The following is a 25,485-nucleotide window of genomic DNA, read 5'->3' on the forward strand; positions in this document are numbered from 1 at the left end:
TGTGAATAAATGTCTAAACAATAGTTTATATAACATTTGAAGCCAGAATAAAGACCTGTAATAGGCAGATTTAGCTTATTGATCTGTATCAGCATATTGAAGAATGTGGAACTGAGGCAATGCAAGAAAATCGGTAATTGTTACCAAGAGGTCCAAGGGTTAATCCCGGTGTTGGCTGAGAAAGTTCCTCAGGAGCTTCCAACCCTGTTTCCCCTTGTCAGTAGTGCTGTACAGGGGCCTGATCCAGATTAACCATCTAGTCGTACAGGTGGGATGGAAAAACTGAGGTCTCGTGTCTACATTGAAATTCGATGAAGAGTACCTGTGGGTGAAAATGCCAGTGACCAGGTAAAATATCTCTCATAGCACACTGCATGGCGTAAGTTCGTCTTCATATGATATGCCTGGTTGGTACAGAGAAGTAGGATATTGACTATAGAACTCTTTAAAGAGCCATTATTCAAGAGTTAAATATGGCTATTACAGGTCTTTCTTTAGGCCTTAAATGTTATATAAATTATTAATCAGACATTTATTAACATTATAAGACCATAATCAACACTCGATGCCATCGGATGGCTCGATTTTAAGTAGGTTGAGGGGTTTGGCCATTTAATGATTTAATTTAAAAATGGAGAATTAAGGCTAAGCATTGTGGTTATGATAATAAAACAATCAATGCACACATCTTGTCAAAACTACGAACAGTGATTACTTTGCTCAAAATAAAGTAATTTGAATGAAATTTTCAATATATTCTTTTTGCATTATCTATTTTTGAACTATTATAGCAAATCTTACATAATTGTATCCTTAATGTATTGAAATGTTTTTATTTGTATTGGTAATCATGTCATTAATATTGGTACATGTAGCTCAGTGGGTGACTAAAAGTCATTTTATTCCACGGGTAATTTTCAACTGATCGTAATACATGCATGTTGACAACTTCATAATATTAATCATAAATTGCTTTTATATGTATATATTAGAAACCACAGGCACTTATATAATGATTCACAATATTAATCATAAATTGTTTTTATATATAAAAACCACAGGCACTTATATAATGATTCAAAATTTCTAAGGAGGTAAAACTTGTAAAACAGTTCATAATTTCTAAGGGGTAAAAACTTATATAATAGTTCATAATTTCTTAATGTGTGTAAGAACTTATATAACGGTTCATAATTTCTTAAAGTGGGTAAAACCTAAAAACTTATATAACAGTTCGTAATTTCTAAGATGGGGAAAAACTTATATGATAGTTCATAATTTCTTAAAGTGGGTAAAAACTTATATAATGATTCATAATTTCTTAAAGTGGGTAAAAATTTATATAACTGTTCATAATTTCTTAAAGTGGGTAAAAACTTATATAACGGTTCATAATTTCTTAAAGTGATTCATAATTTCTTAAAGTGGGTAAAAACTTATATAATGATTCAAAATTTCTAAGAAGGGGGGGGGGGGGGGACTACTATAATGATTAATGATTCAAAATTTCTAAGAGCATGGTAAAAACTGATATAATGATTCAAAATTTCTAAGAAGGAGTAAAAACTTATGTTATAACAGTTCATAATTTCTAACAAGGGGTAAGAACTTATATAACGGTTCATAATTTCTAACAAGGGGTGAAAACTTTACATATTAAATTTCTATTTATTTATTATTTACATTTATTTATGTGTTTATCCTTTGTTTATTGTAAAGCTCTTTTGAGCACTTCTTTTGTGGCAAATGTGTTCTATAAAAAATCTTAATAATAAGGCCAAAGGAAACAAAATGTTCTGGTTCTGAGACAATGCAGGAGAGAGGTACATATTTTGGTGTTTTTATTTTGTCAAAGCATCCCTACTGAACTCCATGACCTATTGTAAACATCACATTTCACAGCACTACATTTATCTCACCCTGTAGTTTATAGGAATGTGTGAATATCCAGTATGTTTTAAGATTGTCAATAGGATTTATCAAGGTTGTATACCTGATAATTGAGACTATAGTTTCTTCATAGTTTTCATAGCCTCTCTTATTGTAATCGGTTTATTTACATGTCGTAATTAATAAGAGTGTCTTATTTCATATTTTTTAAAATATTTTTTTGGATATGGCCTATGTAATTGTTAGCTTAATATTTTTAATGATATGGCAGGTGCCATGTATGAAGAATGGTATATTTTACTTTATCACACACCAGATTCTTCTTTTAAAATGCTTTATTTTGTTAGATGTATCTATCTATTTGTTTGCGCGACTGCCATTAGGAATAGTTGTATATATATTTTGTTATAAAAGCCAAAGATAAGAGGTCTGGGGTCTGTTTCACGAAATTTTAACTAAGATAACAATCCAGACTTTAGTATATGGATTGGATAATATTAGATTGATTTTAGTGCTTAACCAATCAAAATTGAAGTATCTATTAAAATTTGGATTTTAAGAATCCGAGAAACAGGGCCCTGTTATTACAGTGAGTTATCTTAACTATTACATCTCTAATTCAAGGGGGGGTTGGATGGTCGATTGGTTAGCAAGCGCGCGCGCTGTATCATACAGCCTGTCATTGAGTCAACTGGCGTGGTTTCGAATCCCCGGTTGTAAGTGACAAGGAGTTGGGTCGCCTGTCCAACCTCGTGGGTTTTCTCCGGGTCCTCAGGTTTCCTCCCACTGCTAAAGACCCCTACGTGCAAGCGAATTTTTGAAATAAAATTAAAACTATATGTTAGTCCCGAAATGACCTAGTTTGTGTTGAGTGGACGTTAAACCCCATTTCTCTCTCTCTCTCTAATTCAAGCCTGGACATAAGGCACATGTCACAGACTGTGTCAAGTATAAATTATCACACAACGTATTTATTGTAATAAAAACGTTGTAGTTGTAATAAAAATGTTGTAGTCGTAATAAAAACGTTGTGTGATAATTTGTCTCTGACAGAGTCTGTGACAGGTCGGAACAGAACAGTAGGACGTTAAACCCCATTTCATTTCATTTCATTTCTGTCCAGGCTTGCTCTAATTAGGTCACTGTAATATTTATTGGTTATAAATCTGTTATTTATTATATCTGTAAATCTGTTGTTACATCCCATTAATAATAATTTATGTATCTTCAGTTTACATCCCATTTGTAATTATTTATGTATCTTCAGTTTGCATCCCATTTGTAATTATTTATGTATCTTCTGTTAACATTCCATTACACTAATAATAATTTATGTATCTTCTGTTAACATTCCATTACACTAATAACTATTTATATTTCCTCGGGTAATGTCCCATGACACTAATAATTATGTATATTTCTTCTGTTGTATGTCCCATTATTTATCACATATATTTGTTGTTATTGTTTAGTTTTATTATTTATTGCAATACCCTCAGTAATTATACAGTATTTGTTTTATTTATTCATTCAATATCTTATGTTCCCCGCCTTAATTCAAAAGTACTTATCAATCTACTTAAAGCGAGAATTTCATATTTTCTAAGAAAGTCAAAACATAATTATTTCTATGTCTTTTGCTCAATAGGTTATCAACTCACTATTATACGACCATGGGCATTATTTACCACCCTTAAAAATCATTGACACGGGAAATAATAACACAGTTTTCCTATTGCCTCCATGCATTAGCTACCTTCAAACGTTGGAATTTGAAGTTGAAAATGATATTTTTGCCAATTTCTCAGCTGGCAATAGTGAATTATAGGATTAACAGGATTATTCTTTAACAAGGTAGGACTGTTTATAGATACCATCTATTTTAAGGCTTTACTTTAATACATTTTAAAAATATAACTTAAAAATATGAAATTGTAGCTTTAAGCTTCGCAGAAAATGTGTATTATACACCAATTTTCATCACTCTTACTCAACTATTATCAAAGTTGTTGTATTGTTTTATTGTGTTCCTAAAAGTGTGACGGACAGATAATATTATCAAAATCTGATTAAAATAAAGATCTATATTTTGTTCCGTTTTTTTTTATACTTCATACATGAAGATCTGACCAGTTGTTTTGGGAGGTCCAACCTCGTGGGTTTTCTCCGGTTCCTCTGGTTTCCTCCCACTGCTAAAGACCCTTACGCGCAAGCGAATTATTGAAATAAGATTGAACCATGTGTTTGTCCTGAAATGACCTAGTTTGTGTCGAGTGGACGTTAGACCCCATTTCTCTCTCTCGCTCTGTCACATCAGAGGTCATACGAGCGGCTTTTGACCCTATGACATCAGACATTTGATTAACCAATCAGCATTGATGTTTCTAGTGGATTACCCACAGTTCCGTGCACCACACACTAAAAGCTTGCCGTAAGTTCAGACTGTTTCATTGGCTAATTCCTCACATCATCCAGAACACGTCAATGATAACCACTTTTGCAGATCCTAGTATAGTAAAATGAAATGAAATGAAATGAAATGAAATGAAATGAAATGGGGTTTAACATCCTACTGTTCTGCTCCTAACCTGGGCTAATGAAGACGGGCATACGCCATACAGAGTGCTATGAGGGAAATTTTGCCCGGGCAGCGGCACTATCGCCTACTCTTATATCGAATTCCAACTGCCAAGGGATCTTTTACGTGCATTCCAATGTATACACAGGACCTCGGTTTTTCGTCTCATCCGAAGGACTAGACAGCTGTCCTTGTCAGGCCCTCCGTCCTGCATCACTGACAAGGGGAAACCACGCCGGAAAATCTGGATGAACTTTCTCGGCCAATGCAGGGATCGAACACCCGACCTCCAGGCTAGCGAGCCAGCGTCTTACCCACTTAGCCACGTGATCCCCTAGTATAGTAAAGACGAGTAAAACGAAATTTTGAACTATAAAACACGAAATAACTAAAATAGGATCTGTGTTTCAATCAGATTGATATTATTATGTTTGAAAAACATTGTAAATTTTGTATGCATCCATATTTTAATGTGGTTGTGGTCGTATACATCACCCTTCTAATTGTCCACCCCTCTGTCAATCAGTCTTTCTTCAGTTTTCATTTCAGCAGATAAGAGATGACAATATCAACCACTGACAACCAATTTTCAGCAAATTCCCTTTACATTATCTGGTTTTTAACTATTATACATGTAGTGAGAACTGCCAGCTCTTTAAATTAATTGTGACTATTTTATTATTGAAACTCTGACATGAAAGGTGCTGCTGTTTGGTTGCCTAGCAATTTGTTTTAGTGAAGGAATAGAAAACAGAAACAAAAAATAATTGTTCAATTTATGTTTTTATTTATTTATCATAGATTATTTAAATTTATCAAAAATACTTAGTATTCATATAGAATTTGTTAGAAAGATATGTACAAGTATGCTGTTGTATTAATGAGAAGCTTAGTATTATTCAAAATATTAAACAAAAAGAAACACCTTTGATTATAAATATATATTATTTATCAAATATATATAATATTCATGTATAATATTCATCAAAAATACATAATATTGATTTATAATTTGTTAGAAAATAATATGAACCGGTATGTTCGTGAAATGCTTAGTATTAACCAATATATAAATACCAGAACAACCCGCCTTTTATTTAGCCATATGACAGTCTACAATGTAAATATTTATTTCATAATATCCAAAATATAATATAACCATATACATTGGCTTGTCAGGCCATAATAGGCACTTCAGTAGTTCCTTTAGGAATGATCTCCGATCGGACGCTGTCCGAAAGGTCTGACCAGACGCTGTTCAACAGCCTCCGACCAGACAACGTTCCTAAAGGAACTAGCCCATAAGCAACAAATTTGTCAGTGTTTTATAAAATCCAACAATTATGTATAGAACTGTATCCAGGTTCATAGAGTCAAAATGCGAACGGACATTTTATAGGGTGATAATGCTTTCTTTCGAGATCAGAATAGTCTTTAACTCGGTGATAATATGTGATAAAAAAAGAATGCTGATTTTTCAAAGGGTGCCTCATTACAGAATTCCTGTAAATATGATAAAAAAAAATCATGACAAGAAACCTGATCTATTGAGCGTTTACAAGAAATTGTGGACAGACAAAGATGATGACATTATTTATAAAAAAAACCCCTTGATAATTCTAAATTCATTTGGGTCGTGTCATCAATCACAATCACAAATATCACTGACTGGGAAAATATATGTCATTGTTTTTAGCTTTATAAATATTTATGCTTTATATTTTGCTTATATCACAAATTTGGTTGATGTATGTCACAGATCTGTAAAGTCCTTAGGGGTTGATATTGTGGTAATATTAACCCACAATAACTACGGTTTGAATTTCACGTGCGACAAGGTAAGCAGTGTTTGATAAGCTTTGTGTAAATGTGAAGTCAGATAGTACGGTTGTTATTGGAAATAAAACATGCAGGCTCCGGCCTCAGGATTTGTTTTTTCGAATGACAACCGGGAAAGTAGCTGCTATCCACTACATAGTCAATCTGGTTAAAACACAGATCCCATTTCGTTTCGTTTTTATAGTTCAAAATTTCGTTTTACTTGTCTTTGTGTAGGCCATCGAAAATATAAAAAAACGAAACGAAATATAGATCTGCATTTTAATCCGATTGCTACATAGTTTATATAATTGGGTCGGCCTTGATAGCTGTCATTTTGTCATAATTAGTATATTTATGTTTTACCATTTATTTAAATAACAAAATGGGTAAATATCTGTCATTATGTATATTTATGATTTACCTTTTTTTTTTATCACGAACGATTTTGATACCAGTGGGTTAATATATTTCATTATGTCATAATTACATTTATTTATCCTTTAACATTTATTTACATCACAAAATGAGTAATAAATGTCTGCCATTATGTACAAATATTAATATTTATGATTTACCATTTGTATATATCACAAAATGGATAGCTGTCTTTACCTGTATGTATAAAGATTAATTTTTACGCTTTACAATTTCTTTATGCAATACCTACAGATCTCTTCCTTTAGCTCAATAAGGATACTGATGTAATAAAAATAAGTAAATAAACAAAAGGATTTTGTTATAGCTGCTAACTATATTTAACATCCACTACCACAATTAAAGTATATCACATGTGAATTGACAATATCGCACCATAAATAAAAAAAAAAGGAATGTGTAATATGCAAAGTCTCCTTGCGTTATCAAAAATGTCAAAATTTTGAAGTGAAACCCTGTGGCAGACAATACCGACAATTGATACCAAATTGACCAAGTTATACTAAAGGCATGTGCACACTAGGCCATGCATTTCATCATTGCATGTATGAACCCTTAAATAAATGAAATGAAATAGGGTTTAACATCCTACTGTTCTGCTCCGACTGGGCTAATGAAGACAGAAAAAACTTGAAATCATGCTTGACATACTATGACCTATGAAACTGTTCCGTCTTCATTAGTCCAGTCGCATCAGAACAGTAGGACATTCCATGAAACTGTCTCTGATGAGATACCTATGCTGGGAATAGATGAGATTACAGGCTTTTAGTGACAAATTTGTTAGATATGTTGAATAAAAGGTAATGTATATGTACACAGACCCGTAGCCAGAGAGGCCCACTTGAGGGAGGTCTGTGTTTTCAGTTGGTGGGGGTAAGCTAGACCACCAACCTTGTCAAATAAAGGTGGAAAAAAGAAAAGAAATCTGTGCATTTTAGCTCATATTTCAACGTTTTAATCATTTGTTTGACCTATATTTACTCTGCCTACCCCAGGGGAAAGTATGCTATTTCCCCAAGGGGAGAATTCCTAAAGTATGGTTTTCTTCTAAGGAGGACCATATTCCATCTGTAAAAAAATAACAACTTAAAGATGCCTTGTGTAAGAGCTCAATCTGCTTATATTGCAAGTCTTTTTTTTTTGGTTTTAAATGTTATTTAAACTTTTATTTAGACATTTATTGTAACACGACAACCCATAATGAACTACCTGGGCCATCGGATGACAGAGATTTAAATAGATTACGCCCGCAAGTTTTAAAAATTTAACGATAAAAAAGATAATCGAGACTTAGCCTCGTTTGTCCAGCATCGTTGCTACGATAATAAACAATATATGCTATATCTTCGAACACCTATAACTTCGCTTGCAGAATAAAGTAATTTGAATGAAATTTTCAATAATATATTCATTTTTCATCATTTATTTTTGAACCAGATCTTTATCTAAATCTTACATAATGCATCTTTAACCTGAAATTATGTAAACGTATAAACTGAGATAATTTCTTGTAGTTGGCGCCTAAGTATTTGAATTAAAATTATAAAATCCCTTGATTCAAGAATTAATAAAATCTTTGGATTTGGACTATGAATATTTAGTTTAGTTTATTGCGTGTGTGTCAACATCACTGAGTTCTTTCTTTGTGTCTTTTTTAATTTTTTCAGTGATGTGGATAAGTAGAATTTTACCAAGATGAGCCATGCCCCCCCCCCCCCTTCCATGGCCTACGGGCCTGATTTTATAGGTGTCTCGCAATCTGATTAAAATACAGATCTATATTTCGTTTCGTTTTTTTTATACTTTCGATGGCCTGCACTACATGAAGATCTGACAAGTTATAGCGATAGGTCACGTCAGGGGTCAAAAGACAGACTTATGACCCTATGACGTCAGATATTTGATTAACCAATCAGCATTGATGTTACTAGTGGATTACCCACATTTCCGTGAAAAACACGCCTAACACTCGCCGTAACAGACCGTTTCATTGGCTTATCCGTGACACCATTCAGAACACGAGTTAAATAACAACTCTTCCATATCCAAGTGCAGTAAAGACAAGTAAAACGAAATTTTGAACTATAAAAACGAAACGAAAGAGGATCTGTGTTTTAACCACATTGAGGTGTCTAGTTAATGTTTACGATTATGAAAACAAAGAATAAAAGAATTCTTGACAACTGATTTATGTTTTTAGCCATGTTGCTGGGTTTACAAGTTGGTGGTTCCTCATCGAAAATGGCGAAAACTCGTGTTGGAGTACCACTTCCTTCATTTAACTTCAAAGGTGCCACAAACACAGTTGACCCTTTGATTGGAATTTTATCCAGATTAGCCACATTTTCTATGATGGTGATGTTATTCCGACCACAAATAATATGGCAAGGGTAATCAGTGGACTGGCCAATATCGAGCGATGTCGTATCAGTACCAATTGTAATGATATGCCTTTCCATCACCAAATAGGTCATTGCATCTGGGGCTATTCCAGGAAAGTGGTAGGTACTTGTGTTTTCGTATGTTTCGGTATTGAAGATTAGATTGTTGTCTAAATTTACATATCGTTTTCCCCAGTCAAAATCCATCAAAACAATTGCTTTTTCAGGTATTCGGCCATTTCTTGCCTCCCATTTGACGATGAAATCTTTGTTGATGGCGAAATCGCTGTTGTTTTTGGCTTCTTCTCGGGCTCTTAAAACGATCCCCGGTCCGATGAGGTTCTCCAAGGGTATCTGGTGTACCCTTTGACTACCGTAGAAAAAATGAGATGGGGCATCGATATGGGTACTTCTGTGTTCATTTGTAGCAAACCAGTTGTACTCTAGCCTTAAAACAGAAAGAAAACATCGATAGGCATAGGGGGCCAATCTCAGTTGAGAAGGGTAGGGCTGAGGCTATTTGCCCGAAAATGTTCTTGTCACCATATGGTTCAATTTTATTTCAATCATTCGATGCTTGTAGGAGCCATTAGCAGTGGGTACAAACAGGAAGTCCCGGAGATAGCCCACAATGTTGGACTGGCGACCCTACTCCTTGTCACGTAGGCCTACGAGCAGGGAATCGAAACCACACCACTCGACTCAATGACAGACTTTCTGGTCCAACGCGCAAGTCTTAACGCATTAAGATGTTTTGAAATATAAGGATAACATTTATTATCGTGTTAAACATATAATATAGGTTTTTATTAACGCTATATACATATAGAAATATGGATGCTGCTATACGGCTGAGAGATTCCGGACACGCCTCTGTTGTGTGAGGCCTTTCTGAATCAACCGACATAATAAATACGGGGTGCGGCTTTATTGCTGTCAAATAATAAATACGGGGTGCGGCTCGTATTTATTATGTTTGATGGAGGGCATTGGGGTCATCACTCGAGAGGAGGAACCTGATCGATTCTCAGCATTCCGCGACTTATCGTTCCGGAGTTATCCCCGTTACCCGATAACCTTGTGAACGCGATAAGGCTACAATTTTAAACATAATTTGGTAACTGGGGTCAGGTGGGGCGGTGGGGGGGGGGGGGGTGTCTGCGGATTAAGTCATGTACATCTATTTAAGAACTCACCAGAAGCCACCAGTCTGGTTCCCACGAACTATGGGTGTCATGTTAAACGGTGGATTGTTAGGCCACGAGGTAGAATTTGGTCCTAGTTCATACGACATATCTATTATTGTTTTACCATTAACACAGCAACACACCGTTATCATGGTCAACACAGCTAGATTCTTCATTGTGATGTACTATTTCTGAAAGAGATGGGGGTGATACAATTATATTATAATTTACAAAAAAGTCAAGTGAAATGAAATGCGGATTAATGTCGTACGTTTCTGCACAAGCCCAGCTAGCCAAGACAGGCATACAACATACAATATGCGATGGTGGACATTTTGTCCGGACAGAGGCGTTTTCGCAAACCCTTTTCGAATGTCAGCTGTGAAGGGTTCTTCTACGCGCATTCGAACAACTAGACACTGATCCTTGCCATACGTATTTCTCGAAACAGTGTCGAATCTTAATATTAAAAATCTTCGACTAGACAGCAATTTTCAGTTTCACTAATGTATCATTTCAGAAAGTATATACCCCTTTTACAGATTTGCAAGGTCCCACCTCCCTAAATTTAACATGCAGATCGAGCAGCATGCAGACAGGCAGGAAAAGTATGAAAAATCCGCGAAAAGCTAATCAAAAATAATGATTAAATTTCAGTCTTCATCATGGTTAAAATCACATCAAATATACACATAGATTCATAAAAACGCTACGGCACAACATTTCAGCGTCTAAAGGTCCGTTCATACTACATCCGTATCCGTATCTGTAAATACGTGCGTGAATACGTACTGGTATACTTTAGTCATTTTTAGAGAAAGGGTTCAAAAAGGGTTACAAAAACAACTGTGTCCGTTAAGCCGGATTGATTGCTCCCAGGGCGTATTTTTGTAAAGTGCGTCCGGCATTTCGGCTAGTAAGCCGAGCTTTAGCCAATCAGCGAGTACTTTCCCCTTATTACATCATCTCCCCAAATAGAAACTCAATCCATTCCAAGGAAAGCCTGGCCTTGTGTGCTGTGGATTTGGGTAGTCTTGTGAAGAACACAACATGGACAAGACAGAGGAAATAATCATCCTTGTGGAGAGAAATTACAAAGACACAACCAAGAAACAAATAAAAAAAAGACTTCCTCTGTGTCACTGTCAGACTCCATGATTGCAAATGACAATATGTTATCTCTGACAGACAATTCAGCCTTGAAAGTCGGACGTTTTCGCGTTTTCTATTTGAACGGCAAAACGCGGATACGGATGCGGGTTAGGATACGGATGCGGATACGTTTATGGATACGGATGTAGTATGAACCGAGCTTAACAGTAGCAAAAAATACGGTAAAACGCCGACGTTTTTATATTATACGGACCCTTTCCGTATGAAAGCTGTTGGATACGTGCTGTCGTATCCGTGTGCGTATCACATGTGAGAAATACGCATTGTTGACGTCACACGCAAAATCGATACGAAAACGCGATATGGACCAGGAATTTACGCTTGCCAAAAGTCTCTAATGATCTATAATGAGTGTAGCGTTGTGGGGGTGATGAGGTTGATCAATTAATTGGCTAGAAAACGTCAATTAAACATGCATTATGCAAGAGGTAAATCTGCGTATTGCAGGTCTTTCTTTCGGCCTGAAATGTTTTCTAAATTATTAATTAGACATTAATTAACTGGTCCAGGCCTTAATCAACTCTCGATGGCATCGGATTTCTCCGATATTAAATAGATTAGAATGGTTCAGCGATACTTTGATTTAATCAAATATGGAAGACCGAGACTTAGCTTCGATCAACCAGTACCGTGGTTGAAATTATTGCACACGTCTGTCAAACCTTCAAAGGCTAATGTCTTCGCTTGCAATTGAGTAATTTGAATGAAATTTTCAAATTATTCATTTTACATCATCTACTTTCGAACTATACTATTCAAAAAAAGTAGGGGATATTTGATTTTTAAGTGTTATTAAAGTCACCTAATGAAACTGACGAAGAAACAAATGACAAAATGAAATGAAGTTCACATTCATCGATTTATTCCAAATGATCGTTAGACTAAGTAAGGCACAGACTGACCATTATAAGGGTAAAATGATACCCGGGGTCAAACAGCAAAGTTACCACAGCATCACAACCAAGTCAGTAACGGGTAAATCCTCCTCTGTTTGCCAAACAAGCATTGATCCGACGTGGCATACCCCTAATGAGACGTCTAAGGTCATTTTGGTCCAGATTGTCCCATTCCTGTTGCAACGCAGCAGCAAGTTCTTGGACATTGGCAGGACGTTGTTGACGTTGACGTAACCTCTGTCCAAGCATGTCCCAGACATGCTCGATGGGGGAGAGGTCGGGACTCAGTGCTGGCCAAGGTAATGTGGTGATGTTCTGTTGTTGGAGGTAACCTGTAACGATCTTGGCCCTGTGACATCTTGCGTTGTCATCCTGGAAGATGAAACGGCGGCCATGACGTCGTGCGAACGGCACAACATGGACTGCCAAGATGTTGTCCCGGTAGTACTGGCCTGTAACACGCCCTGCAACAACATGTAAAGCCGTTCTTCCAGCAACAGTGATGCCTCCCCACACCATAACAGAACCATCCCCAAATCGATCATGTCTGATGACGTTAACGTCTTGGAAGCGCTCGTTTCGACGACGCCACACCCTCCTACGTCTGTCCAAAAAATCAACAGTGAACCTTGACTCATCTGAAAACATCACATTGCTCCAGCGTCGATTATCCCAGTGTTGACGATCCCTACACCAACGACGTCTTGCCTGAATGTGATGATCTCTCAAACAAGGGATCACGCGAGGACGTCGGGCGCGAAGGTGACCCCTATGCAGTCGATTCCGAATCGTCTGGCCACTCACTCTCACACCAGTGTCTGTTTGAAGACGAGCGCTGATCTGATTTGCTGTGATGACACGATTTCTCAAGGCCAAGGTACGGATAAATCGATCCTGGGCTTGAGTTGTCGCCCTTGGTCGACCTGAGCGTGGTCTGTCCTGTACAGATTGTGTATCACGGTATCTGGACCATAGCCTGCTTATGACAGACTGAGAAACATTCATCGTCCGCGCCACAACCGCCTGTGTTGTGCCGATCTGTAGCATGCCAAGGGCACGTAACCTTTCATTTTGGGTAAGCCGACGCATATCAAAATTTGTTTTCTGGTCACTAAAACAATTAAACTGATGTTTCCACCCTGGAATTCAATGCCACAATGACTGTAACATTCAAAGTCAGAGTCGTGCAAATCTTGGGTTGGACCCCCATGATGATCCCAAGCATCACCTGCATTCCATGCGGTAGCTATTGGTGCGTTTGGGCGTCACATGTAACTGGAAATGTTTCTTCTGTTAGGTTCTATAGTGACTTTTTTCGTAGTCATTTGCATATTTTAGTATTATGCCCCCAAAATCAAATATCCCCTACTTTTTTTGAATAGTATATTATATCAAGAATGGCTAGTTCTTTATCTAAATCTTACATAATGTATCTTTAAATAAGGACATCAGCAAAATAAATATCATTTTTTAATTGTTAAATAAACACAGGCGGAACATACTTTTGAATATCATGCCATGTGCTGTTTTCGGTTCCTTTGCTTTGTTTATTTTTATGATAACCGAAGTCACTCCTCCATTTTCAAGATACGCTAAAATTGATTGCTGTGTTCGATACTTACACCATTTTATTTGTACTGCTTTATAAAACCTATGTAATACCACACCAGAACCGCGGTGGCTCACTAAGTATGGTGCTGTTCTCGTGTGGCATGCTTCTAAAAGAACTCTTGACATTTGGAATTCTAAATAAGAGTAGATCGTAGCGTCGCGGTCCGAGCAAAAGTTCCCCATTAACCTTGATGGATCCGAAAAGCAGGACGTTAAGACAAATTTTCTTTTCAAAAACTGGTTGTTCTAAGCTAAGTACTGCTCCTCCATTTTGAGCTTAAATCAAAATATGGCTGAACTGTTCTATTTAATATCGGAGAGTTGATTATGGCCTGGATAAGTTAATTAATGTCTAAGTAATATAATAAGTTAGAAAACATTTCAGACCTAACGAAAGACCTGCAATAGGCAGATTTAGCTCTTGTATAATGTATAACCCATTCTATCACATGTGATAATGATCGACACCAATATTGTCCTTGAACGATAAATATATTGTTGGTGTATTTCATTATAATGTACATTTGGAGCATGACGTGATTTTTTAATTTTTTAATAAACATACATTATGCAAGAGCTAAATCTGCCTATTGCAGGTCTTTCTGTATGCCTGAAATGTTATCTAAATTATTAATTAGACATTAATTAACTTCTACAGACCATAATCAACTCTCGATGTCATCGCTAGCCTGTGATATTTACTGGATTATGATCCCATTTGCTGCTCGACTTCCATTCATAATTTAATCATGATGGAGACTGTTTTTATCGTACAGACTTTAGTAATGATGATCGAGGCTAGGCTGAAATTTCAATCGCTTAATTCTCGGGTCATGGTGGTTCAATTTGACTGAAATTTTCAGCAAATTCCATTTACATTATCTATCCCGTAAGTGCTTCACGGCTTCACGAAGACAAGTTTGGGTTAAACCTACATCCGGGCTCTCCAGTATTAGTTAAGGTATACATTATTAGGTGTTTTCCTGTTAAAAGCGAAATTCAGTTTATGTAACAAAGATATTTAGATTTCGAGCGAGATCCGAGAGAAAGGCCCACTTTGCACCAATAGAAAAGACGAAATTGCGAAAATCTTATAAAATATAAGGACCTCTATATATTTACGTGTATTATTTAAAGAAATGAAATTATACAACAAGAAATACAATAAATAAATATACATTGTGCAAGAGCTAGATCTGTCTATTGCTGGTCTTTCTTTAGGCCTCGACGTGGTTTCCCCTTGTCAGTGGTGCAGAACGGAGGGCCTGACAAGGACAGCTGTCTAGTCCTTCGGATGAGACGAAAAACCGAGGTCCCGTGTATACATTAGAATGCACGTAAAAGATCCCTTGGCAGTTGGAATTCGATATAAGAGTAGGCCACAGTGCCGCTGTCCGGACAAAATTTCCCTCCTAGCACACTGTATGGCGTATGCCCGTCTTCATTAGCCCAGTATAGGAGCAGAACAGTAGGACGTTAAACCCCATTTCATTTCATTCCATTAGGCCTGAAATGTAATTTGACTGAAATTTTCAGCAAATGCCCTTTATATTATGTAGTTTTTAACTATTATAGCGAGAACTGTCAGATCTTCATCTGATCTCCCATAATGTATATATCTTTAATAATAACGTATCTTACCTAAAAGTAAATTAGTCTCTAAAATCCGCTGTGTTTGTTCTCTATATGCCCGAGGATATCTGTGCTCCCAAAACTTAGACACCTTAAAACAACATTATTTATGGTGGGTGCACAACTGTACATTATATTGAAATGCTTTTATCCTAGCTCAGTGCATCTTCAATAGAAGGCTTGGTCTCGCCTTAACTACGTACATCTTATTAAACACTGTACACAGAGAGAAAAAAGTGGGTCAGTTGACTCATTTGAGTGAGTATCCATAAAACGACTCACTTTTCGTTGACTAACTTGGGACACACATGGGACTCAAATAATGAGTCCAGAGACTCATTTTTGTGACACACCCAAAAATCCATAAAACGACTCGTTAAATGAGTCAAGTGACTCGTCTGGTAAAGTGAGTTCTTTGACTACTTTATTGAGTCATTTGACACAACAGATGAGTAACGCAACTAACTGTAGTGAGTCAAATGACTAGTAAAGTGAATCAATGCAAATAGATATGAGTCAAATTACTAGCCTACACAACGAGTCAAATTACTCCGCACAAGCCTGAATCCTATTAACTTTATGCCTGATGTATCAACCTCTGCATCAGTGTAATGATGCGTTCGTCTTTTGAACTAACCAAATAGTTAGCCGAACAATCAAATAACATAATATTATATTTCCAAGCCTGTATGATCATTATTGTGTCAGTTTAAAAGTTGAATAAAATCGAATATAAGTATTTTATTCTACCAAATTTAAAAATATTATAAAATACATGTGTATTTAATTCATACAGATATAGTAAATGATCACTAAGAATCAGTTTAATGTTCCCCAAACACATTATCATTTGAAAAGTCCAAGAAATCTTTCGCATTTCCAATTCCATAATTTTTTATTATCCATGACATCACTTTCTCTGGTTTCTGCAATGATACAAAAACAAATTTCCCAGATTAATATCAACATCTCGCTGTTTTAATCATATTTACAGTTGCAGCTGATGTTTAAATGTAAAATAACACTTCACCCAACCCTCAGAATTAAGTGAAACTTAAAAGTCTATTTTACTTACCATTTGATATGGACAAAGCATTTTATTCATGTCTTCTTTTAATAAAGTTGAACTGCTTTAACAGTAGCATCCAGCCAGCCTTGAAAAGAAAGAAAAAAACAGCACAACTTACAAGTGAATTTGCGAAGCGCTTTATGTGAGATACGGTATCAGTTACATATCACAAAAACTTGCAAAACCCTGACAGCCCATTTAAGATGCATTATCTAAGAATTCTATAAAGAGCTGTCCGTTCTTGCTATAATAGTACAAAAAATAGATAATGAAAAATGAAAATATTGAAAATTTCAATCAAATTACTTCATTCAGAGTGAATTTATGAGTGCTAGAAGAAGTAGCGTAGTTTTTGTTATTTTATCGAAGCAACGATACTGGACAAACGAGACTACATCTCGATTATCCATTCCATCGTTAAATTTTCAAATATCGGGGCGTTTAAATTTCTGCCACTCGATGTTCTAGAGCGTTGATTATGGGTTTGTCATGTGCACTGAAAAAAAAATTGTGTTGAAACAACACAAACTTGTGTTATTTTCAACACAAGTTAGGTGTCTCTATTTAACAACACAATCTTGTGTTAAATGTTGAAACAACACAAAACTTGTGTTAAATGTTGAAACAACACAAAACTTGTGTTAAATGTTGAAACAACACAAAACTTGTGTTAAATGTTGAAACAACACAAAACTTGTGTGAAAATCTACACATTATTTGTGTTGAAATTTCTGAAACTTGTTTGTGTTGAAATTTCTGAAACTTGTGTTTTTCTTGCAGTATTAGGCGTTGAGGGATAATATAACGTTTTACCCTAAAAAAATGCAAAAGAAACCAATGCAGTTTGGTTCAGTGATAAATATATCAAACAAAATCATACCCAAAATCGGGGAATTTTCTGAGAGCGATATCTAGTAATCAGTGTGTTTTACTATTTACTCGTTGGATTATAAATGATTTCTTTTTAAATTCCTCAAACACAGAGTGGTTATGCAAGCGAAATGTGCCGAAAAATCGAATTTGACAAACGTCAAATTAAAAAAAAGAAGTATTTGTTATATGGTGCCGGGCGTTTCTTTCATAATGGCCGCCAAATTTGGTAATATACTATTCAAAAAAAGTAGGGGATATTTGATTTTTAAGTGTTATTAAAGTCACCTAATGAAACTGACGAAGAAACAAATGACAAAATGAAATGAAGTTCACATTCATCGATTTATTCCAAATGATCGTTAGACTAAGTAAGGCACAGACTGACCATTATAAGGGTAAAATGATACCCGGGGTCAAACAGCAAAGTTACCACAGCATCACAACCAAGTCAGTAACGGGTAAATCCTCCTCTGTTTGCCAAACAAGCATTGATCCGACGTGGCATACTCCTAATGAGACGTCTAAGGTCATTTTGGTCCAGATTGTCCCATTCCTGTTGCAACGCAGCAGCAAGTTCTTGGACATTGGCAGGACGTTGTTGACGTTGACGTAACCTCTGTCCAAGCATGCCCCAGACATGCTCGATGGGGGAGAGGTCGGGACTCAGTGCTGGCCAAGGTAATGTGGTGATGTTCTGTTGTTGGAGGTAACCTGTAACGATCCTGGCCCTGTGACATCTTGCGTTGTCATCCTGGAAGATGAAAAGGCGGCCATGACGTCGTGCGAACGGCACAACATGGACTGCCAAGATGTTGTCCCGGTAGTACTGGCCTGTAACACGCCCTGCAACAACATTTAAAGCCGTTCTTCCAGCAACAGTGATGCCTCCCCACACCATAACAGAACCACCCCCAAATCGATCATGTCTGATGACGTTAACGTCTTGGAAGCGCTCGTTTCGACGACGCCACACCCTCCTACGTCTGTCCAAAAAATCAACAGTGAACCTTGACTCATCTGAAAACATCACATTGCTCCAGCGTCGATTATCCCAGTGTTGACGATCCCTACACCAACGACGTCTTGCCTGAATGTGATGATCTCTCAAACAAGGGATCACGCGAGGACGTCGGGCGCGAAGGTGACCCCTATGCAGTCGATTCCGAATCGTCTGGCCACTCACTCTCACACCAGTGTCTGTTTGAAGACGAGCGCTGATCTGATTTGCTGTGATGACACGATTTCTCAAGGCCAAGGTACGGATAAATCGATCCTGGGCTTGAGTTGTCGCCCTTGGTCGACCTGAGCGTGGTCTGTCCTGTACAGATTGTGTAACACGGTATCTGGACCATAGCCTGCTTATGACAGACTGAGAAACATTCATCGTCCGCGCCACAACCGCCTGTGTTGTGCCGATCTGTAGCATGCCAAGGGCACGTAACCTTTCATTTTGGGTAAGCCGACGCATATCAAAATTTGTTTTCTGGTCACTAAAAGAATTAAACTGATGTTTCCACCCTGGAATTCAATGCCACAATGACTGTAACATTCAAAGTCAGAGTCGTGCAAATCTTGGGTTGGACCCCCATGATGATCCCAAGCATCACCTGCATTCCATGCGGTAGCTATTGGTGCGTTTGGGCGTCACATGTAACTGGAAATGTTTCTTCTGTTAGGTTCTATAGTGACTTTTTTCGTAGTCATTTGCATATTTTAGTATTATGCCCCCAAAATCAAATATCCCCTACTTTTTTTGAATAGTATATTATTATTATTATTATTACAGCATATTTATAGCGCGCCCTTTCATAAAACATGTTCAGGGGCACTTTACAAAGTGACAATGTAATCATAAATAAACAACAAGATTATGGACATGTTAACAATTGTATACAGAGTCAGTTAAAAGCCTCATTAAATAAATGTGATTTAAGTTGTTTTTTAAAAGAATATAGAGATGTACAACATCTTAAACTAAATGGTAGATTATCCCATAAAACAGGTGCTTGATAACTAAAAGAGACTAGTTGAACAGTTTTGGGCTTTAAAAATAGTTTATCTGATGTACGTAATGTTCGACCATTATATCGTGGTTATGTACGCGAAATGTGCGGAAATCGAATTTGACAAACATCAATTAAAGAAATGTATTTTCCATGTGGTGCCGGGCATTTCTTTTAAAAGGGCTACCGAATTTGGTAATACATGTATAAGGCAATTTAACAAAAAAAACATAAATTTGGTAGACTAAAAGGGCATCTCTTAAGATACGTAAGATATGACTTTTGCAATGTCCTTTATATGGTTTTCGATGTCTCTGAATTTGAAGATAAATTTTGAAAATACAAAATAGCAGCAACACCAATTGGCGGATATTAAATTAATCGTCATTTTTCCTTTTGGATATTAGATAGTGTCTCTTAAGCATGATGTACACTGTAGTTCGATGTACCCTGTAGTTCAGATACAGTCTCCAAACCGTGTTTACGCTGACTGTAGTTTGGGTGTAGTTCGTCAAATGAAGATGAATTTTACGATACAAAAAAATGAATATATTGTAAACGCGCTTTAAATATCTGGATGCGATAGACTTCGTGATAAAAAATTCAAGGTACATTATATCATTGGCAATAATAAGATCCAATTTTAGTTTTTAGTTACACACTGTTAAATCATAAAATGTATTCAGCTCGACGTAAGACATAAATAGATACAGTTGGTTTAACTTGAATAGAAGTTTTAATTATCTATGCTGCATATATGCATATATCACCTTGCAGCTGAATCACATTACATATCTTTTTAGTTGATGTTCATATCGTCTTACGTATTTGTCAACATCAAGGTTAGTGCGACCCATTTGTGACAATTTCTAGTTCCCAAATATTAGCGATTTAGCTCCTTTAAAAGCGAATGCAAGTTAAATATGTTTAATCAGAGGCGGATTCAATGGGGGGCGCGAGGGGCGCCCCCCCCCCCCCCTAATTTTCAACAGTGCCCTTTTTTACGGCTGAAAGTGCCTTTTCTCAGACTCAAATATGTCAGTTCCCAACCCGTTGTAGGGATCCCAAATGACTCGAACCATCGACTCAAACACCCCAGTCTGGGAAATAGCTCTTGGAATGGCTACAGATGCAAGGAAATGACGGATAATTTTCTTGGGGACCCCCCCCCCCCCCTTAGCGGCAAGCCCCGTCTCCGCGGTCAATGCCTTCATTTTGCAGCCCCCCCCCCCCTTTTTCAAAAATTCCTAGATCCGCCCCTGGTTTAATAGTACTTTTATCTAGTGTATCTTTTATTTTGATTTTTCTTATAGAATAAGGCTATATAACAATAATGTGCGCTTCTTGTTGTATAATACTAATAATAGTATGTTCAGCTATACTTTTCGTTTAAAAAATGTATGTTTTATGTCCTATATACACTTATTCGCTGAAATCTATGACATCCAACAATATAATAGGTCATATAAATAGATAATAAGTTTGCATGACGTCATATGAAATTCCTGGCTTCACAGTTGTCGCAACTTTATCTATACACGGCGTTGCGTCGACCAACCATGCAATGTGAAGTAGATGTCAATATGGTTATGTGCATAGGCGTACGAGCCCCCCCCCCCCCATTTTGGGAACCAAATGATGGGAAAATGTGGGCACACAATTGTACTTTGTAAAAGTTGTATAAAAAAATATTGTGTTCTTGAATGTGTCCAATTTAACAGCGAATTTATTATTATTATGTAACATACTAAGAACCTAACTACATTTTTGGGGCACCAACCACCACCGCCCCCCGGTCAAAAATTTCCCCGTACGCCTATGGTTATGTGTAAGAATATTCAGTTCAATATATTCACGGTGTATGATTTTATTCATACTTCAATTTTAGTGAGTTACTTCTGCAACGTTTTTAGAAAAAAATGCTATTAATTTGGCCAGTACTGTAATAGCAAGTGTATAAATATTTTCTGTTCAGTCTGTACACAGTAACATATCTGAGAACCATATTATCATTTCTGCCCAAGGCTCCCTGTGATTTATAGTTAGCAGTGATACAAGGCAATTACCAATTTTCCATGCTCTTGGCCTGAAGAAATAAAATAATAAAAGTCAAGTTTTTATTATTATGCCAGTGGAAAAATACAATTCTTCATGGTATGATTTGAATAAATACAACTGATTTGAAGTTGGAATTATTATTTGTCTAAGATGACTGGGCATTTACAAATTGAAATAGCTACTCTTCATCAAGAAAATACCTGAATATTTTTCCCAATTCACCTGGATTTTATTGCAGGTCTTTGTACGTGAAATAGCTTTATTTAACGTCCGCTTCCACCGAAGTGATATTGCAGAAAATTAACAAATTCGGATTCCCTTTTAAAGGAATTAGACTACACTATCGCTGGATTGTATTATATTCAAAATGGCGCCCAGAACACAAAACAAACATTGCAATTCAGGGCGGACTGGTGTCGAGGTTGTATCCGAAGAATGATTTTTTGAATATTTAATCAAACAGAACACAATTATGCACATGCAGTTATGATATAATATTAAATTAGCTTACCTCAAATACCTCGAAATATACTGTTTGGTCAGTTTGTCCGCCCGCCATATTTCTATTAGTCACACATCCTTCGGCCAATTAAAATGGACGTATATTTTGTTTTAACCGAAACGAAAAATTTGCGTTATAAATACATTGTATTAAAAAATACCAAAATCACAAACCTGATATTCTTATTTTCTGAGGGGATCACGTGGCTAAGTGGGTAAGACGCTAGCTCGCTAGCCTGGAGGTCGGGTGTTCGATCCCTGCATTGGCCGAGAAAGTTCATCCAGATTTTCCGGCGTGGTTCTCCCTTGTCAGTGATGCAGGACGGAGGGGCTGACAAGGAAAGCTGTCTATTCGTTCGGATGGGACGAAAAACCGAGGTCCCGTGTACACATTGGCGTGCACGTAAAAGATCCCTTGGCAGTTGAAATTCGATATAAGAGTAGGCCGTAGTGCCGCTGTCCGGGCAAAATTTCCCTCATAGCACACTGTATGGCGTATGCCCGTCTTCATTAGCCCAGGTTAGGAGCAGAACAGTAGGACGTTAAACCCCATTTCATTTCATTTCATTTCTCTTATTTTCTGAACAAACTTTTTTCACAACAATATCACTTTTTTCGATACTAATGCTTAATAATACAGTTAACATTTGCAGTACCACAGGGTTTAATACCGCAAAATTACTTCAATAAATATTTCTTTCTTTGTTTTAAGAGTAATTCATTTTAATTGGTCATTTACAGGTTAGAATAAATTTCCAATTTCGATTAATGAACCAATTAAATTAAATAAAAAGATTAACTCGACTATTTCCACGCCCATTCAAACATTTTTTTAAAACGTAGATATAACACAATTGTTATTGTCTTTGATGTGTCAAGTTTATTGGGGCGATATCAATCAGACACTTCCAAATGCAGACATTGTAATAACCTGTCTCTGTATATTGTCTGAGACAAGATGTGAAAATAAACAAAGAGTAGAATCAGAATAATCTTTTATTATATCTAATTAAATAAATAGTTTATATTTAGATAATAATTGACTAAAACTTTGATCTCTTATATCAGTATACTGTTATAAAATACGATACATACATTGCGATTTCTACTTAATGTTTGTAATAATTAATATAATATCCTTTTAGATAATTAGAAATATTAAAAAATAAATCAACTGAATTACTCGACATTCAAATTCAGGAAGAGTGGTTTTACATATAGGCTAGGCCAGATCCCTAATCCAGTTCCCCAATCCCATTCAGATTTTCTCAATAAATAAAAAACATAATGTGATAAAGGAACATAATAAATGTTATCTTTAATGTCGACGTAATTAATTATATGGAAAAAAAACCACATAAGATTTTATAAATATACACAAGTTTGTGTTAAGACATTGAAAAGAACACAAACTTGTGTCATTGCAATGCAATACAACACAAACATGTGTTAAATATTTTTAACACAGGTTCTTGTGTTGAGATCCAACACAAGGGTTTTTTCAGTGTGAATAAACGTCTAAATAATAGTTTATATAAGATTTGAAGCCAATATAAAGACCTGTAATAGGCAGATTTAGCTCTCATGTAGTCTTAAATAATGCATCTTTCATGTTTAGTATTAAGCCTGTTCGACGTACGAAAATCCTACCATATTATTGACAAAAAACAGTGATCTATTATTGACCCAGTTGTGATTTAGTATTTACTTATTTTCCTACTCTTTTTGCAAAGTAGCTGTGACTCATTTATGAACTACGTGGCGACTCGCTTTTGACTCAATCGTATTAGCCCAGTAACTAAGCCTAGGTCAATGTGCTTGTTCTCTAGGCCTATAGTGACATTTCCTTGTGTAATTTGTTCTAATACCATGCAGTTAAAGATTTCCAGATAAATCACTAACTGGATAATAATAATTTCTTATAGACTTAATAAATTTAAATTTGAATTTTTAATGAAATTCAAAATCATTGACCTATTTCATATTATGCCGCTTAATCTGTATAATAGTCAACATAATATAAAGCTTATCCATAACATAAAAACACAAATGATTCACCTTTTTACGGTAGATGTTTGTAGATGCATTGGATTTTCTTTTAGGTCAATAAGCGTCCAGTCTTCGTCAAACGGCCGCCAAAAACTTCCACCCACAATTCATTTCACCGGAAGGACTCACTCTTGACCAGGCTGTGACTCATGACAAATTCATCACTGATTATATAATAACTCGGAAGTGACTAGTTGGCGACTCGATGTGTCCACGCAAGTTTCAATGAACTGAGTCATAGCTGACCTGTTTGCCCTCAATCTGAGTCAAAAGAGTCATCTAGATGAGTATTTTCTCATAACTCACCCAAATAAGTAAGTTTTACTTATTTTTGACCCACTTTTTTTTCTCAGTGTAGCATATTCTTGTTTTGATATTGCAACTATCTGCTGGATGTCTTCTTGTCTCAGTGATTCTCAACCAGTGTTTTATGTGTGCCGCGAAATTTTGAACGACACACTAAGAAAATGTGAAAATCTATGTGATCCCGATTGAGAATTCACTGGTGTCTACTGACAAGTTCATAGCTGTGTTTTTCTTTATTTAGTTTGAGTCATTCCATGTCTCTATGACTAGTCTCTGTCTACGGTTGTATTCCGTATGACTTACCATGTTTTTATTTTGCAAAATTCGAATATTTTTCATATATATTTAGCCAGGTGTGCTGCTATTTTTTCATTTGTTCCAGGGTGTGCCGTTGGCAAAAAAACGGTTGAGAACCACTGTCTTAGCTAAATAAAATGAAATGAAATGAAATGGTGCTTAACGTCCTACTGTTCTGCTCCGAACTGGGCTAACGAAGACGGCATACGCCATACAGCGTTCTATGAGGGAAATTGTGTCGGACAGCGGCACTACAGCCTACTCTTATATCAAATTCTATCTGTCAAGGGATATTTTACGTGCACGCCAATCTGCACACGGGACCTCGGTTTTTCATCTCATCCGATCGACTAGACAGATGTCCTTGTCAGACCCTCCTTCCAGGATCACTGACAAGGTGAAACAACGCCAAGTACCGCAGGTTCGAGTTTTTCTAAGGGTCCGGGGCCAGCTCCCCCCCCCCCCCCCCACACACTCACCCAGAAGAGTTTTTGAATCTAGAGTCTCTAAAATGACATCGTAGTTTGTGTTTGTCCAAGATACACAACTTGGTGTTATTTGTTCAACACTCATCCATATTTATATGGCCTATTTCATTCATTCAGGTATAAATGAAGTGAAATGAAATAGGTTTCAACCCTGCTTTTCTGCTGCATAACATATAATATGGCCTTTGTACTTTCCTTAATCGAAACTAAAATATGAAATAAAATTGTACCAAA

General features: G+C 36.4%; 1 protein-coding gene across 6 annotated transcripts in view; it reads right to left on the reverse strand.

Annotated features, from left to right (window-relative positions):
- Positions 1–5,252: 5,252 nt before the first annotated feature.
- Positions 5,253–25,485, reverse strand: part of LOC126826802 (isatin hydrolase) — a 46,462-nt gene continuing 26,229 nt past the window's right edge. For 3 of the 6 annotated variants that reach the window (XR_008788904.1, XR_007682399.2, XR_008788905.1), the window contains exon 10: positions 10,311–10,486. Coding sequence is in view for 2 of the 6 variants with exons in the window: in XM_050555890.2 (XP_050411847.1) it covers positions 8,860–9,556; positions 10,305–10,471 (864 nt within the window). In the remaining 4 variants the exon portion in view is untranslated. Of the gene's footprint in view, positions 9,557–10,304; positions 10,487–15,616; positions 15,814–16,415; positions 16,534–16,682; positions 16,762–25,485 lie in introns of those variants that run through there. The other 3 variants (XM_050555890.2, XM_056102569.1, XR_007682400.2) reach the window with 3 other exon arrangements.

Source organism: Patella vulgata, chromosome 7 (assembly GCF_932274485.2).
Source record: "Patella vulgata chromosome 7, xgPatVulg1.2, whole genome shotgun sequence".
NCBI lineage: Eukaryota > Metazoa > Mollusca > Gastropoda > Patellidae > Patella > Patella vulgata.